General features: G+C 39.9%; 1 protein-coding gene across 1 annotated transcript in view; it reads right to left on the bottom strand.

Moving 5' to 3' along the window:
• Positions 1 to 17,261, bottom strand: part of GRIA3 (glutamate receptor, ionotropic, AMPA 3) — a 145,423-nt gene that overhangs the window by 73,789 nt on the left and 54,373 nt on the right. Inside the window, exon 3 of the mRNA XM_010015997.1 lies at positions 7,383 to 7,570. Coding sequence (XP_010014299.1) covers positions 7,383 to 7,570 — 188 coding nt within the window. The remainder of the gene's footprint in view (positions 1 to 7,382; positions 7,571 to 17,261) is intronic.

Below are 17,261 nucleotides of genomic sequence, written 5' to 3' on the forward strand. Positions count from 1 at the left end.
ATAGTAATCTTGCATTTATTCTTGGTTTTCCAAACCTTCTGCAGCAAGCACGTATGCTTCAGCATGTCATGCAGTTTGAAGGTATATCCACGTCACTAACAAGCAGTTCTTTAGGTGATCTTTGCAACATTTGCCTAATCTCTGTGGCACAGGAGATGATATTTAACTGTCACTTTTGGTTTTCAATACCACCAAACTGCATGTTGTACATTCCTAAGAGTACACTCTTGGACTCACAGACAAACATAACAAAGCTCATTTCTTCTTATATCTCATAGGGTAAATGAAACTCCTTCAGTCTTAGCTGCTCAAAATATAAAAGGATGCATATCCATCGGGGGAAGAGAGGAAAAATTAGGTAAACCGAGGCACTGAGTTTTAATTTTAAAAATACATACATTTTCCATTTTCTCCATATCTCCCATCAGCAGGTCAGATTAAAATCCCACCATTATTCCCTGGAATTGAACAAGAGTCCTTGGAAACAGAATTCTGCTTATATAAACCATTACTGCACATCAGGATCACTTCAAACTATTATTTGGATATAACCCAGAAGTGTCGCAGTAATTCAGTCCCAACGCTCACATGAGAATCTTTTGGAAGGGGTTTTGTACTGCAGAGCACTGCCTTCAAGCAGACCAAAAAATACTGAATAGGAGCCATTCTTTTTTTTTTTCCCCTTTTGAGCATTTCCTTTCCTTTTTAAATGCTCTATGAAATTAAGGAAAAAAAAATAAATCAGTCCAACCTCCTCTAGGAAAACCAAGGTTATTTTTTCTTGTTTTTTTTAATTATAAATGGAATTTTACTGTGCCTAGAATTGCATTCAATTTGCTCTTTTCAATGCTTTGAAAGAGTTTGAAAGGTTTATTCTGCTCCACTATAAACAGCACTCTGCAATATTCCCTGTATAACTTGGTGCATAAACCATGAACCGAAAAAGATTACAAAGAGCTAATTTATTTTTACTAGACTTAGTCTATGCAGCAGGGGAGGCCATTTTACTCATATGAGGTAATAAAGTTACAGCAATATTTTTCTTTTCTGATTCTTTACATGCATTCTCCCAGGATAGAAGATACTCAGGGTATTTTTAAGGGTCTGTGCATCTTGTCAATAATTTTATAGACCAGACGTTTTGGAAGAATGAGCTTCCAGTAGTACATACGCTGCTATACCTACACATGCATATCCATGGTATGACACAAATTAATTTAGTAACACGGGCTACTTTTAAGCCTGGAAACATTAACTTCCTCTAAAACTGTTATGTTGGTTTCCATCTTACTGGTTCAATAGTGTGGGAGGAGTTTGTGTTTGAGGTTTAGCTGGTAACTTATAGGACCTAATTCTTTATATTAGTCCAAGCTGCCCCTGGTACCTTTAATCTGCTCTACAGAGGCCAGCAGATTTGCAATGGTATGAAGGCAGGGGGGTTGGAACAAGATGATCCTGAAGGTCCCTTACACGTAAACCTAAACCCTTCTATGATTCTACAATTATATGAAGGTGGGATAAGAGACTGGAATAATGTATAAATGTGTAATTGCAAGCAGAGAGTGATTTGGACTGGGGTGGTATTTTGCCACATTATGGCCTGCTCCAATACCATCTGTAGCCCAGAACAAATGCACTGTACCTCTGGATCACATCTTGGGACCTCATATTTAGGCACTTCCCCCTGCAAGGCTGTACCTGTCAGTTGCTAATACCTTACTACTGCCCTGCCAGCATCTGGGCTAGAAAAGCCCAGTGGGGTGGTCCCTGCTCCAAAAATCTTGCTTTTTGATCTGCAGCGTAACAGTGCTCTATGAAATGCACTTGGGAACACCTTGGCACACGAGGGGCCCTGAAAAGCACCAGTGGCTCTCTTCCTTCCCCAGACCCATGATTCATACCCCACTACAGCCATTCATCCTGGCTTAGTCAGCTGTGAAAAAAGACATACGCTCTTGTGCAGCTTTTCTTTTACCAAGTTAGGAATTCTTCCCTTGTAAATGAACTTATGAGATAGCAGAACTATCACGCTGTCTCTGGTGATGTACAACGCCTGTTTGCACAGTGGTATTGTGCTATTACTATTCATTTTGATAGTGTGTTTCCTTCCTCTCCCTGCAGTTGGTTCATCTGAATTGTTGCCAAGATGGTTGCCTTGGAAACTAATTAAGGAAAGCCTTTGGTTAGGAGCAGAGTTTCAAGCATTAAACTATTTGAGAGACAGATGCAGAAATTAAGGTAATGTCTGCTAAGATGAAAGGGTTTATCCTTTATATAGAGAAGAAAGAACCACATTAACTGCTAGGACTGTAACAAAGCAACTTCTATACAACAGTGACTTTTAAAACCTGGAGGAGATGTGAGTGTGGGATTTTAAAATCAGCCAGGGGCTTAGAAGACGTGACAAAGATTCCCAGAGCTGCTAGGGATGAGAGACAGACAAATACAGTGGGATAAAAGCCTCAAAAGATGACACATCGATCAAATTTTAGCCAGTTCTCCTTTTCCCTCAAATAGTCTGTATCTTTAAAAGACTTCTGAATGTTGTCTTTGAAAAATACCAGTACTGCTAATGAAGGACCAAATCTTCTCCCTGTGGTCCAGGTATGGCATGAGAAGCATCGGTGTGTACATTTGCTTCCGAAGTACATCAAATGCGGGAGCAAGAGGCTATTGCAAATGGTGGCCTTCAGGCTCAACTTTTCGCCTGACACTGTCAGCAAGGACAATTAGTGCCAGCTGCAGAAGCAGCTTATACGATGTGGACATAGGGTAAAAAATGAGTGGGACCCTCAGAGGGCTTTGTAAGGGCAAAGACACACATACAACTTCTGCACACTGAAAAGATGCAAAGACAGGCAAGCTACACAGCAAACTGTGCTTTTACAGCTACCCATTAACTGAAGTTCAACACAAATACAATCTCTCTGTGAGCACAGCGGCATCAATTTAAATATTGTCTCCAGGATAATGGTCGACTTTATACTTGCAACAGTTTAAATGAGAAAAGATTTTGGTTCCTTTTGCATTTAATGGCAATGCAGAGGTTGCCATATAAATATGCCTGTAACTGCATAAAAAGCATACTACAAGTGTTGTGGTAAAAAGATGAAAAACATTAAAAGCAGATGCATCTGTGTGCATTGGTGTGTGCATTATATCCCAGCAATTATCACAGAACATAAAATGACTAATTAATACTATCACAGAAAATAAACCAACCCTCTAATGGTGACTTCAGATTCACACACCTCTAGCATAGGAAACCAGAGTTGCTTGGCAGCAGTCTTCTACATACACCAGCTTGCACACTTATGGTGAGACATTTTGTATTAATTATTATTATTACAGATCAGATGCATTTAAAAAGGTGCGTTAATGTCTTCTGAACACTTGCAAGCTTTGTGTGCAACTACCTCAGTCATTCTGCAGGATTACTATTACTCTGTTAAATTCCTGTTGTATGGAACCTGTCTTGCTTTACGAAGTCTGTATGAAGACTTTGGAGAGACGTTACTTTTTACAAGCTAGAAACTCTCTCCTCAGGTATGTGTGACATGTGCTGTATGTGGGGCAGATTAACCCGAGATGTTACTTCTCTCTGCTTTAGCAATCCATCTCCAGCCTTTTATTAGCTTTACAGCCGATAGGAGCAGGCCCTTTAAGGCAGGTAACAGCTGTCACTTTTGACATATGCCTATTTCTTACTTACCTTCCACTAGCCATGGTCCTGAGGGTGACTGACCTAAGTAATTCCCTTTTCTTCCCCACACGCCTGTACAGACCTGTGAACTGCTGAAATGCTCTGGATCTGAAGGGAACAAGTGACCTTTCATTCTGTTTTAGATCCTGGTTTCAATAATACTCATGGGCACCTAATGAAGAAATGTCCTAAATTTTAAGTTTCTAGTTCACTGGAAATGTACGAATGAACCGTACCAGTTTCTGAGTGATATTACACAACACTTACATATCCAATACTCTCTTGGAGCCTCTGCTCTGCACAGCTCCACACAGAGGATAAAAATCGGGGTGTGACATGGCAGTGTCCCTGAGCCCTGGAGAACACAGTAGGGGCACACTGCCCTGGAGGCTGTGCTCCATGCAGGGCAGTACCTTCAGAGGACATGGTATCACTGGAGTTCACAACCAAAGCAGAAGCTTAAGCTACCCAAAAGCTCTGCTGCTCCTTCAAGTGTCCCACTGTGTTTATAGGCAGTTGTCATATTTTTATTTGCTACAGACAACACAGGCAAACCCACACCAGGCTGGTCATAATGGAACACATAAACCAGGAAGCTTACACAAAAGCAGTGTTGACTTTTTCACTTACATTTTTAATTCTTGTTGTTTTTAATGACTATTGGTCAACCAAATACTGCAGTTTTGTATTTATTCTTACGACACTCCAAATGTGAAAGCTGTTGTGCAGTGAGCTCGCTCCTCTGAGATCTGAACAGCTCTGCAGAGGGATGCAGCTGTAGCTGCACTGAAAACCTGCAGACCGCCTTCCTAATCTCAACATTTCAGACTCAAGGGTCAAGTCATAGTCAGTGCTTGCACTGGACAGAGTTCAGACAATCAGATTACCCTTCTTAATCCTACGGATGCTTTATCTGAAGTCTTTGACAGTTTGACCGTCACTGTAAAACTTTGGGGACTGCATTCTCTACTGTACTAGTATTGCTTCTGCTTTGTGAGACGCCTCTGCTCAAAACAGACATTGCCTTGGAGCCTAACCTTTATGACTACGTTTGGAGATACTGTCCTTTTGACAAAAACATACAGGCTGGAATAAACAGGTCTTTTGTGAAGTTTCACCATTTTGATCCTGAATGGAGTTTCTTCCTCCTTATTTTCCCTCAGGAGATTTTCTTCTAAATGGACATAAAGCCACTCTAGTCTGAAATACAACTTGTTATCTTGGAAATAAGAAAAACATATTTCTTAAATCAAGAACATGTCTCTAAATACATTGTTGAACAAGCTAAAGCTTACTGTTAGCTCTCAGAAGAAAATGTTCCGTTTACAAGAACAAAATTTTATATCTATCTGTGAAGAAATACTGGAATATTTTAGCATCAAGGGAAAAGAAGTGTGGGGAGCTTATGAATTTTGCATGACATAAGTGTTGCTATCTGTATGCTTGAGAGGCCACCAGATGATTAAATTGGCTATAGTTTTGTTTCGCAAAGAGGGATATGGATTCACATGCTCAGTGGTTATAGAACTATAGGGCAAATGAATAAACAGATGGTAACTTATAGAATGGCTATTAATCTCTCTGCTTCCCCCTACTCTGCAGTTGAAGAGACAGGGCCAGAGGTAATTTGGGCAGGGTATCCACCTCTAGGACACAATGTAGGGCCCATTACAAGATTCTCTGGAAGTGAAATGAAACCAGATGTGCTGCAGACTGAAACCTGGCACAAAACAGGTTACCCACACAGAGTAGAAGCTGAGGTGTCCTTTCTCCCCTTCCTTACATTCACATACCAGGGGAGACAGATGGGAGAGATCCCTTCCTGGGTATCAGCCAGCCCTGGGAAATACTTCACATGACAGGTTTCAGATCCTGGAAACACAGGGACATACAGATGTGGCAGATGCTAAAGGCATATGGAATATTCAAGGTCACCGACTCGCGTATCTGTATGTTGCTGGAGGAATGTACAGAATATTCCATCAGGATCTGGAGTTTCTGAAAAAAAAATCCTCAGATGCAGAACTGTCTTAAGATAAGCCTACACTTTTGGAAGAGAGGTATACCCTGCCTTGAACTGGTTGAAAAAGGCATCAAAGGAAGAGAACTGCACACACTGACCAGCCTGACACAGGAGAAGAGGTCACTCTTATTTAATCCAAGCACTAACACAAAGCCACAATACGCAGTTTCTGGAGTAAAGAACTGACAAGCTTGCTGAACAGCCTGGCCAAGAGCCCAAAAGTCTGATAGCAAACTCAGCACGTGTGTAGACTGTTTAGTGGTTTACAGTCTGTTTATTTCTGCTATGACTTTTGTTCTTGCATAAGTCCTATTCAAGCTTCTGCAATACAGAGTCACTGGCAAATGCTGCTGTTGTCCCTGAGAAAATGAAATGGCAGGTGCCACACATCCCCACACTAAATCCCCTTTCTGGATGGAGGCATCACTCCCAGAATGTGATGGGAAGGTTGAACATCTGAAGATGTGCTCCTGAGGAAGCCAAAAAAGAGAAAGAAAAGGAAAGCCAGCTGGGCTGAGGCAGCCTATGCCAACCCTCTGTAGGATAGAGTCTGTCTGTCAGTACTCCGCCATAACAGGTAGAGTGTCTTGGCTTCCCTTCTCACTGTGGAAAAGCTCTTCAAAGCCACCTGCAGTTGTGCAGTCAGCATGTTGTTAAGATGCTCAGATGCTACTGCCTCTTAGCTGAGCAGACTCTCTAGACTCCATACAAAGCACCGATTTGACTTTCTAAACTGCAATAAAATGCTAGATTTGAAATATGCAAATCCAGAGTTATCTTGCCCCTCAATGGTCTGCTATCAGCAAACACAGCTGGCTAGAAAGAAGACAAGTCACCATTCCCTTGAGCAAACGGGCTGGATGGATTTAAGTACCACACATATTTGTGAGGGTTTTTTTAACTACTTTATGAGAAGATAACAAGGTAAGCAGAGGAAATGGAAGGAAAAGCTGAAAACCAGTTAATTGTTCAGCTGTCAACATGGGGTCCATCATTACTGACTTTCCCTGCAGAAACTTAAGTCATACCAAAGATTATGGTCATTCCCCTGGGGCAAAGAAAACACTTGGAAGGTCATGCAATAGTAAAACAGTCGCCCAAAATTACATCTTCCTCAGAAAAAGTATTCAGACTCTACCATCCACAATTTAAGCCTATCAACAGAACCGGCTGTGCAGAGGGAAGGGCTTTATGTACCAAAAAGTGCTAATGAGCCATTTGGACTACCACCTGAATTTTTCATCAGCAGTATTTCCATTTGAGAATTCTCTAAGATGATTCAAAACTACTTCACTGGCTTTTTATTTCTTGTTTCATGTTCCACTTTACAAATTGCACCTGTCTTGCAATTCCTACAAGTAGCCCAGATGCCAGTAATGCTGCTCTGGCAGATGAGGTTTTAGGTTCTTAACCTGCTTAAAATAATTCATTATTAACATTTGGGAAGAAATATCACAGAGGCATTTCCTGGTAGGTTATATGTAAGTGCTGCCATCAACTGCCAGCATCACTGAGGCATTTTAATTTCATCAGGTAACTGACCAGTTGTTGGGATTCACATCTCAATGGATATTTAATTAATCTCTAGAAATAGACAGTTCTGGAAACATTAACGGTATCTGTCACAGAGAGATCACAATTTCTAAAAGCATATACCTGTTCCAAAATGGTGTTGATTCTGTCTACTTCACAGTCAATTAAGTATCTTTTTTCTTGCCGTCTGTCCATCTCCTCTATAATTCTTCTGAACTCTTGAACATCTTTTATGCTTCCTACTGATCTGGCTGTCACTTGCCAGTTGTTTTGTACTGCTGCTTCCATAATTGCCTGAAGAATGGAAAATCCTGTAGGGGAAAGAGACAGTGCAACTATTTATAAACAGAACTAAAACTGTTTTGAATGTTTGACAAAGGGTTCACAGTAACTTGCATCATCCAAAGGGACACAGACTAGCTAACAGCCTGCAAATGCTTCACTACTTGAGAAAGCAACAGTGGAGGGACCAGTTTCTTCTTTCAGCCACACCACTGCCAAAGTCACTGACCTCAGCAGAATTGCTTGGCGCTATATTGCGGTGAGGTGTATCAGAATCTGTCCAATATATCATATTATGATCCTCTCAGGGATGTTTATGGTCATGCTGGGGTCCATGCCAGCTGAGAATAGAAGCCTGCAGCCATTACTTGGGCAAAATACCATCAGCTTGAAGGGCCGGACAGAAGGGGTAATTTGCTTGTGCAGACTGCAGCAACGGGTCATTAACTGGCAGAGATCCAAGCACTGCACAAGAATGCCAATTAAGTCATTGCACTGGCTATTGAGCCACAAACCACAGGAGAATATTTTACTGATACTCACCTTGATTTCAAAAAATGTTTTTAAATATAGAGTCTAGCAGCATTAAGCACACTTTGAATGCTTTTGTTAAGGTAATACCAACTTATTTAGCAGCCTCAACAGAGGAGAGAAGTAGCACAGAATAACCAAAGACTGCACAGTGGGAAATCATAAAAGCAAACACCTTTTCATTTCTTGTGGATAGCCATGCAGACAGAACTCACATCCCTAAGTGAAAGGTGGTGGAACTGGAAATGGTGATCTCCTTCAAGTCATGCTATGTAGGAGCCATCAGACATTGATTTGCATCCCTTTATTATAGTATGTATCTGGGAATTTGGTGAATTACCTATTTTGATTCAGGAAATTAAAATTTTTTCATAGTTCTAATTGTTTCAAGTCTGGGTGGATGCCAATCAAAGACAGAGGTCATCTACTTCCAGCACAAACAGTGGTTTCCAGCGGAGTTTCTTTCAATAGAAGCATCCATGTGCACTGTGTTTCTGTCCAGATAATCTATTTGCAAAACTTTCAATCCAATCGTTTAGTCATACTATGGATTTCTTATCCATAGCCAGATTTGAAAAGTGCACAAACACATAAACATACAGGATCAACAATCAATTGTGCTCTGTGATAACCAGACCCTACGCTTCTGAAACTGAAAGGAGTTTGAGCTACAGAGGAACAGCATGTTTACTGCTTCAAATTATACCAATAGCTATTCTGAACTTGGATATCACTGTAGAGGTACAGTGGTAACTGAGAATTGTGCCGCAGTGTGCTGTTCCATAGCCTGTTGTAAATCTGTAGTGGCTGTCTGAAGCCAGAGGAGCTGCATCATTACCTCATTAGAGACACAAACAAGAAATGAATGTGATTTTCTAGACTGAAGTTAGATTATCACAATTTGCCATGTGACTTCATTAAGTCTTACTCAAATGCCCTCACTTCACCTGTGCAGCCTCCTTATTTCTCAATACTTGTCTTTGTATGAATGCACTTTACTATCCCATGAAAGGTGGTGACAATTAATACATGCGCTGGTTGGGAATTCTTTCTGGCATCTTCTTTCCCCTGAGACTATTGAAAGAGAGGCATTTACATAAGAACTCAGTCTTCCTTAACATCATATTTTACAAAAATGGCTGTGATGCCTGTGACAGCACTGTGATCCCATTACATGTAGGAGGAAGATCTAAGCCCAAGATATTTGTTTCACTGCAAACAAGGAATTCTGATGTGGGAACATAAACACCACTAATGGGGACTTAGAAATGCTTTGTGTACAAAGATGTGCTTTTAAAAAAATATGATTCCACTAAGTAATGAATATTTACAGCTTTGTTTCATCATTCATGTAATGTCTAAGCATGAACCTTGAGCTTGCTGTAAACAACAGAAAACAGTCCATAAGTCTATTTTTTTCACTTCAAATTGAACAAAATAGTTCAACATATTATAAAAAAATGACACTTCAAAAAAAATCTGTAGCTCTACTTTATGCTAATATCACATACAAAACTTATGAATTGCCTTGAGGAAAAAGTGAAAAGACACATGCTAAAGAGCAGATGCCATCGGTTTACTGCCATGTACCCGGCTTCAGTTAACTCTTTGAGTCAGAGCTCACTTTGTCAAACCTTGAATATCTCAGAAGAAAGCTGGGTGATTTTCCTAATTCTGTGCAATTGCATGTTTGTGGGGGTGTGAGTGTGTGTGTTTTTGCATGTGTGTGCATTAGTGGTTACCATTTCAAGAAAGGGAAGAGCAAAGTTACCCAGCAGTCTTTCTCCTAGACATGAAAATACAATTACAGTTATCTTACTGTGAAAAAGTTCCAGAGCTTCATCATCTCTGCCTTCTCTACCTCCTGTTTCTCCTTATCACACCAAGTCTTTACAGTCACAGTCCCCTCTACCTTTGCCAGGTCTCGGAACCCTCCCTATGGTCACTGTGCCATGCCAGCTCACCTCTCTTGGGCTCACTCCCTCCTGTCCTCACTTTGAGAAGTACTGTTTGCCCTTCCTGCTGGTTAGGCCAGTCCTCCGACAACCTCTACAAAGCCCATTCCCCTTTTAGGAAAAAGGGAATTTCTTTTATTTCCTTTACATAGGCATGGTTCAATCCTCCTGCTCTCAGGAAGGCAGCACACTTTCATTTTTGCAAACGCGTGTTCCCTGTTCTCAACCTCTGATCTCTCTCCATGCCTATTGCCTTCAGTGTCATTTACCACCTATTGCATCACTATCCATTATGTGGTATTTCTGTAAACAACATGTTCCAGGCTCCAGATGTACTCTACCATTAAGAGAACTGTTACATAAGTAGTGTGATTGTTTAAATAAAAGGACCATTTTATCTTCAAATGTGCATTTTTCTTTCTTCTTAGCATAACAATGCAAGCCGTGACAGTTGGGGGGCACTGCCTAAGTAAGGAATGAGGGCATTATTTTCCCTGTTCTATGCACATCAGTGACCAGACCTTCACATGAAGCTTTTCCATTCCCTATCCCCCAGTAAACACAGTATGCGAATGCTCTGCAAGAGACGCTTGCCCCTTAGCACCCTGGAGGTGCTGAATTCTCCTGGGTGCCTCTCACCCCATTCACCCTAAAGGAAACCAGCCAGCCATGGCAACTATCTCTATTTTGTAGTCTTTCTATGGCCTGCATCAGTCCTAAAGACTAAAAGACTGGCAATTCACCACAGGTCTGTGAAGAAGGCTTTCATTAATACTGTTGCCAGCTGATACTACTCAATAAAGCCAAAAAATATTAGATATGGCAGAAAAACTGACATCCTCCCAGAAGATAACAGCAATGAGATCATCCCAAAACAGGTTCATAATAACATTCAAATGTGTCATTGTCTGGATTATTCTCAAGATACTGATGATTTAAAAGAGCCAACCCTCATTCTGAACAGTCTGCAAAATGACTGGGCTGGAGGCAGCTACAGTAATGAAACTAGAACAAAACAAGTGCCCAGGTTACCTCTCAGTGAGCTGAAACATGTATTTTGAGATTTGCTGACTGAAGCTTGCAAAGAGGGAAAATATTCAGTAAAAATTCCCCTCAAAGCAGAGAAAATGTAATTTGTTGCAATGCTATCTCTGTACTTCAAACCACCCAGACAGAATTACATTCCAGGCAGCCCTCCCTGCAGCTAGACAAAGACACAAATTCACCCAGTTATCTTCATACTTCTGCCAGGGAAGCAAAGCCTGTACCTCAGTCTTTCAGATCATCCCTTTGATAAAAGCATCTCTCAACTGACCCTACTAACACTGGTAAACAGAACATTTCACTCTTTTGTATCTATGAAAGCTCAGGAAACTTTTCCCACACCCATGTAAGCAAAGTGCATCTGAGCAGTGTGCTCAGCCATATGAAATTCTAGGTACTACATCACCTAACTTACTCTTGTTTAAGTAACAGCAATCATTAATGTGTCATGAGTAAATGACCACACTGGAACATCTGTAGCATCACATGAGCCCTTAGAGCTGGCATCAAAGTACTTACTAATTAAAAATTACCACCTATGTAAATCACTCTTTTCCTGAATGTTCCTGGTAAGATTTTGGACCGTAGTCTCCTACTAGAAAAGAAATAGCATTTCCTTGAAGTCCCCCTTTCTTTTGCCTTGCTGAATGCCAAAGATCTTTGAGGGGTATATTTTCTTGGCATGCAGCATGCTTGTGCAAGCTGAATGAACATCAGCTCTGATCTGAATACTTGTGTTTTGAACTATGCATCTGGGACACGATATGAAGAACTAAGCTTCTGGCGTATGAGTGAACTTCTGGGATTTAAGTGAGGAGCTGTGTTTGACAAGGGCACAATGAATTCACCAAAAACGAGGCCATCAAGGCAAGTGCTTCCCCAAGACAAATACAAATTCTACAACGCCAGCTTACATTTCAAGTGTACCAGAGGTCTTAAGTTGAGAAATTCTTGGATATTCTGTGTGTTTGGCACTGAGCCTAGCAAACAGATCAACATGTTAGGCGCGAGTAAAAAACAACTAGCCAACCCAAAACACTCCATATCATTCAAATCCAAACATGTCAGCTAGGCAAGTATGCTTTAGATCACTTGTGTCTGCTTAACATTTTTATAGCATAGGAAAAAGCAAGGAACAAGCCACTAAATTAGTCACCAGTAAGAGATGCAACAAATGACTAGTACACTGAAGTGCTCTACCAGTTCGACACGTGTAAATTCAAACTATTAAATTTAAATAAAACAACTGCATTCCATCTGTTCCTGACCTGATCACATCTATGTGGTAACCAGCACATAAAGTGTTACACTTCGCTGTTCTGGTAACAGACAACCTTCTAGACCAAGTAGCAAACACATTCCAATGTTATCTTTTTTCTTCTGCTTCTATTCAGTAAAACTCTAGTTTCCCCTGCACATTTATTACATTATTGCAACCTGCCTCCATAAACAGAGAAATCTACACAAATAGGTATATCAGCTTGGTTGAGTAAATGTGAGCTTGCCTGGCTCTGAGGGAGGATTTACAGGAATTGTGCAGTCCATGTTTGCGTAGGATGGGACACAGCTAAACAAGCAGGAATTCAGATCTGCTGAATACAAGTAAAAGACTTTTTTTCCCCTTTTTAAGTGGCTCTTTCTGTATGCATTTCACCTTGATCTGTTCTTTCATAACAACCTTGCATCTAACTGACCCCTCATTTTACTCAAGTTTTAGGTCAGTGCAACTCCAGTGTTTTTGAACGAAGCTATGCCAGTGTAAAATGCATAATGTAGTAAGAGATCAAAGAGTACAATAACCAAGGGCAGACATAAAGATGCCGTAAGCAACGCTGTCACTTCCGAAAAGGAACTTACTCATACGACTTTCACAATGACGTGGGCAAGTGTAGGACAGATAGGGAAACCTCAATACAACAATATGATCCAAAGTTTATCAAAAGAGCTGTGTTCTAGTTTCAGCTTTGCTATGCAAATATTTATTTAAATAATTTCCAAGGGAATAACAATTGTGTGATTATGGCTTCTGGATGCAGATGGGTAACAAAACAGATGAGATGAGAATGCTTTAAAACCAGAGTATGTTCTGCTTGAGGAAAATAAAACAGGTAAACAATTGTGCAGAGAAGGCAGAAGAACTAGCATAGAAAATTGGAAAAGGAATAATGTATTCTGAGAAGTGACAGAAGATGAAGACCATTGTGTCATCCAGTGGGCATGGGCTGTAGGGTATCCTCTGCGTACTTGTTATTAAGAACTCTTGATACTGATGCTATCAGAAAGCTGACAGAGGTAGTAGTGAGGGCATTCTGTCACCAGAGAATGCTGAGATCTAGGAGATATGGGCCTAGGAGTAGTGGAGAGTCCTCCCAAAGGGAAAACTTTGTTACATGCAAATGGTAAAACTATAAAACTACATTAATATTAAAAATAACTAACTTCCAAGCTTTAGGAAATCTGAATTTAAAAAAAAAAATAAAAATTAAACTGCTCAAATATAGAGAGATTTCATCTGTGAAGCTCTACACTAAGTCCAGTCTGCCCAGCAGAGCTGAAAACCTAAAACTATGCAGCAAGCATATGTAGTTACACATACAGTGGGATGCAAATCCAAGGAGTTCAATTCCAACGATATTCCTGCCCAACACCAATTTTGCTGGGTGCCCCGAATTCTCCAGCAAGGACATGCTCCAAGTGACACCAGCAAAATCAAAATAAACCATTTGCTGAGTACAGCTCTGCATCCTGCTGGTACTGGGAAACTAACACCGTAACAACTGTAGTATATCATAGCCTTGACATGATGCAGCTTTCTGTAGCAGCTTCTTTCCCTTCTACTCACCTTTAAGCACCTCTATCCCATGACCACGCTGTTTTGCAGCCTCACATACTGCCTCTTGTATGGAGCAAGCTAGAAGGAATCTACACCAAGCCCTGCTGCTTGCAACAGACCAGCCTACTGCTGAAGAGCATTTGAATGATATAATCTGAGTAGTAATTTCTTTTGGTAAAAAAGAACAACCAAGATACACAGGTGTTACCAATCACTTCCTTCAGACCATCAGAGGTAGCTTTTCTAATTACTCCTATTCACTGGTTACTGAAGAAACTAGAGCGAGCCACCATGGACCGAAAATATGCCAGCCATAATCCCCCTGATGTTACCATAATCCCCCATGAAGTTGACTATAGTGAGTTCTAAGTAAGATGCTTTGGCCTTAGTCTCTCCTAAATTCAGGCACATTTGGAAAACTCTCTTCATAGCTGAAAGAGAAAGATGCCATGTCATTTTTCTGTTTGCAACGTGTGGAAATCAGCAAAAGAAAATACATAAAAGAATGAAATTGTGTAAGGCATCATTATGTAGGTATCACTCACAATCTTTACCTGCAATTGGAAAACTAAAAGAGAACAAAAATCCCAATGTGTTGACTAGCACTCAACTGATGAGGCTAATTACTGCATGTTAAAAATACATATCTAATTGTGTTTACATATTTATCTCAGCAAAAAGATTCTAATTAGGAATCACAGAGTTAGCAATTATCAGGCTGAAAAAGAAAACTTAACTTGTCTGCAAAACAACTGTAGAACATTCCATGTGAAACCAGTTCTCAAAGGGAAAGCTAACAAAAACCAAAATCAGAGCACGAGCAGATGCTGCAGGACATGGAAAATTTAACTCATCTTTTGGTGACAATACTGACTTTGAGGAGATATATTTGGCTTATCAGATGACTCGGAGAAAAATAGGAAATGAAAAGCCATCTGATAAATAATGGAGCAGTGTGCTGCTTCTCAGGGATGAGCCAAGTTGTTGAACCATCTTTCTCGAGGTTTGACTGCGGCTGGTCTGAGTGAGGTCGTGCAATGAACACAGCCTTTATTTCATAAACTAAAGGTCTGGTCCTCTATATAACACTAATGCTGGCCTTCCTGGTGGCACTGATACGGATTTCCTTTCTCTCTTCCATAGTCCTGCAAAACTCCTGATGTACCTCTGCCTTAATGAAACATTTTAGCACAGCTTCATTGTTTCAGAAGTACATCCTACCTCGGCCTGAATCTCCCACAGAGACGTCTACACTTAACACAAAGCAGGGCACATCACACAAGATGTTTTAGCTTGATTCAGCTTTCAGAAAATCCTTTCAAAAACATTAATCATGTTAACAACTCTAAATGCTCAAAGCACTGAAAATTAACAGATTTATTATCAACATTCCCATATGAAATAGGCAAATAACAAATTTGACATAGAATAAAAAAAATGGTTTGGCCTATCCCACATAGAGAATTAGTAATAGAGCCAATTTTCAAATTTAGGTTCTCCTGATTCCTATCTAGATTTATTTTTATTTCAAGCTGTAAAATAGTTGAGCATATACTTTTAAATATTCCTATACTGATGACAAACAGTTAGCTGCTGAAATGATACAGTAAAACCATCAGTATGGTATCTCAGAATACATTTTCCTCCTATCTTATTTATCAGAGTAAGCTGAATAACTACCTAGCTGCTGGTGAACTGTGATACTGATGGAGAGCATTATTGATTTTTCAAGGTGAAGTTGCACAATTGTGATACAATTACAAATAGAATTAAAAAGGAAAGTTTTGTGTGAAATTATCATCTCAGAAAGGAAATAAAAATGAATTATTTTTTAAGCTTAAATATCTTTTTAGCCGAAAGAGAGTATTAGTGGATTTATTCTGTTGTAGACAACGCGTGTTCTGGGAAAAGGAAACCTAGCCACTTAGCAACAGCACAGGATTTTGAAAATAGCTAAAACTTGGCCCCACATATCACTGCATTCATCTAAAGAGCTAAAAAAGTAATTTCAATGTGTGCTGCAACCTTAAAATTATTGATAACACAAGTTAATTCTTTGCCATGGTATGTATAGGGTTTTTAGCATGAGTGTGCGAGGGTATTGCCGACTGCCTTCTTGTGAAAACACGTCTGGAACTGCTGAGTCTAAAAAATGATAAATATTATTCCTTTGAAGAAACAATCACAGGAGATTATGGTAATCAGACTATGAACTGATATACATATTCATCACAAAAAGACTCTGAATTCACCTCAGATAAATGTCTTGTAAAAACGAATATGCTAGTTGAATGTCCTTAGACATAGTAAAATTATTCTTTCTATCTGACCTTCAGTCAATCATGTTAGAAAAATATTTATTCCTCTCCCTAACCTTTATCTACATTTTCTGTTTCTCAAACTACCTGAGCAAACAAATCTTTGCCTCTGAGAATTTTCATTAACAGATGCTATCAGCCTTTCAAAGTCTCTCTTCATCAACATCTCACCCTTTGGTATCCAGCATTTTAATTGCCCTTGCAGCTGGAATGTGTCTCATGTCTCAACCTATAAGTTAATTTCCTTTTATTTATTCAGAACACTAAAAAAAATATAGCAATCAAAGGGTGAGTACCAATTTAAAAAATATTTTAAATTTAAATGAGTTTTTATGATAATATAAATGTTAATTTATGGATCTATACTCAAGAGTCTGCATGTGTGTTTCTTTTTAGTCACTCAGTTGGCTATTTCTGCCTTTTTTTTCTGCCAATGGCTAGTAACAAGGAGCTCTTATATAGCACTATTACCTATATACCTATACCACAGTGTATATATACAATGTATATATAGTGGTGGAGTCAACACGCTGGAGGGAAAGGATGCCATGGAGAGGTGTGCCAACATGAATCTCATAAAGGTCAACAAGGACAAGTGCATGGTCCTGTACCTCGGTTGGACAAGGGGGAATGAGGGTAAATTTAGATTAGATATTAGGAAGAAAATATTTACTGTGAGGGTGGTGAGGCACTGGAACGGGTTGCCCAGAGAAGCTGTGGATGCCCCATCCCTGGCAGTGTTCAAGGCCAGGTTGGATGGGGCATTGAACAACCTGGGTCTTTACCTGCTCTTGAAGAAAGAGACTAAAGGGGAAACAATGTCTTGCTTTTATTATTCAACCTTACAATCCTATTTGAATATTAGAGCTCTCTTTCATTGTATCAAAAAACATTAAGAATTTTAGCACTAGCTATCCCTTCTCTGTTAACAGACAGGATATGTTTTGGCTGCTGCTTTGTATTTTGCAACTTCTATATGCAGGGGTTGGAGTTAGTACCATCAGATGGGTGAAAAAAAACCCCAACCAGATTTAAGCAT

Source organism: Nestor notabilis, unplaced genomic scaffold, assembly GCF_000696875.1.
Source record: "Nestor notabilis isolate BGI_N333 unplaced genomic scaffold, ASM69687v1 scaffold15676, whole genome shotgun sequence".
Taxonomy (NCBI): domain Eukaryota; kingdom Metazoa; phylum Chordata; class Aves; order Psittaciformes; family Psittacidae; genus Nestor; species Nestor notabilis.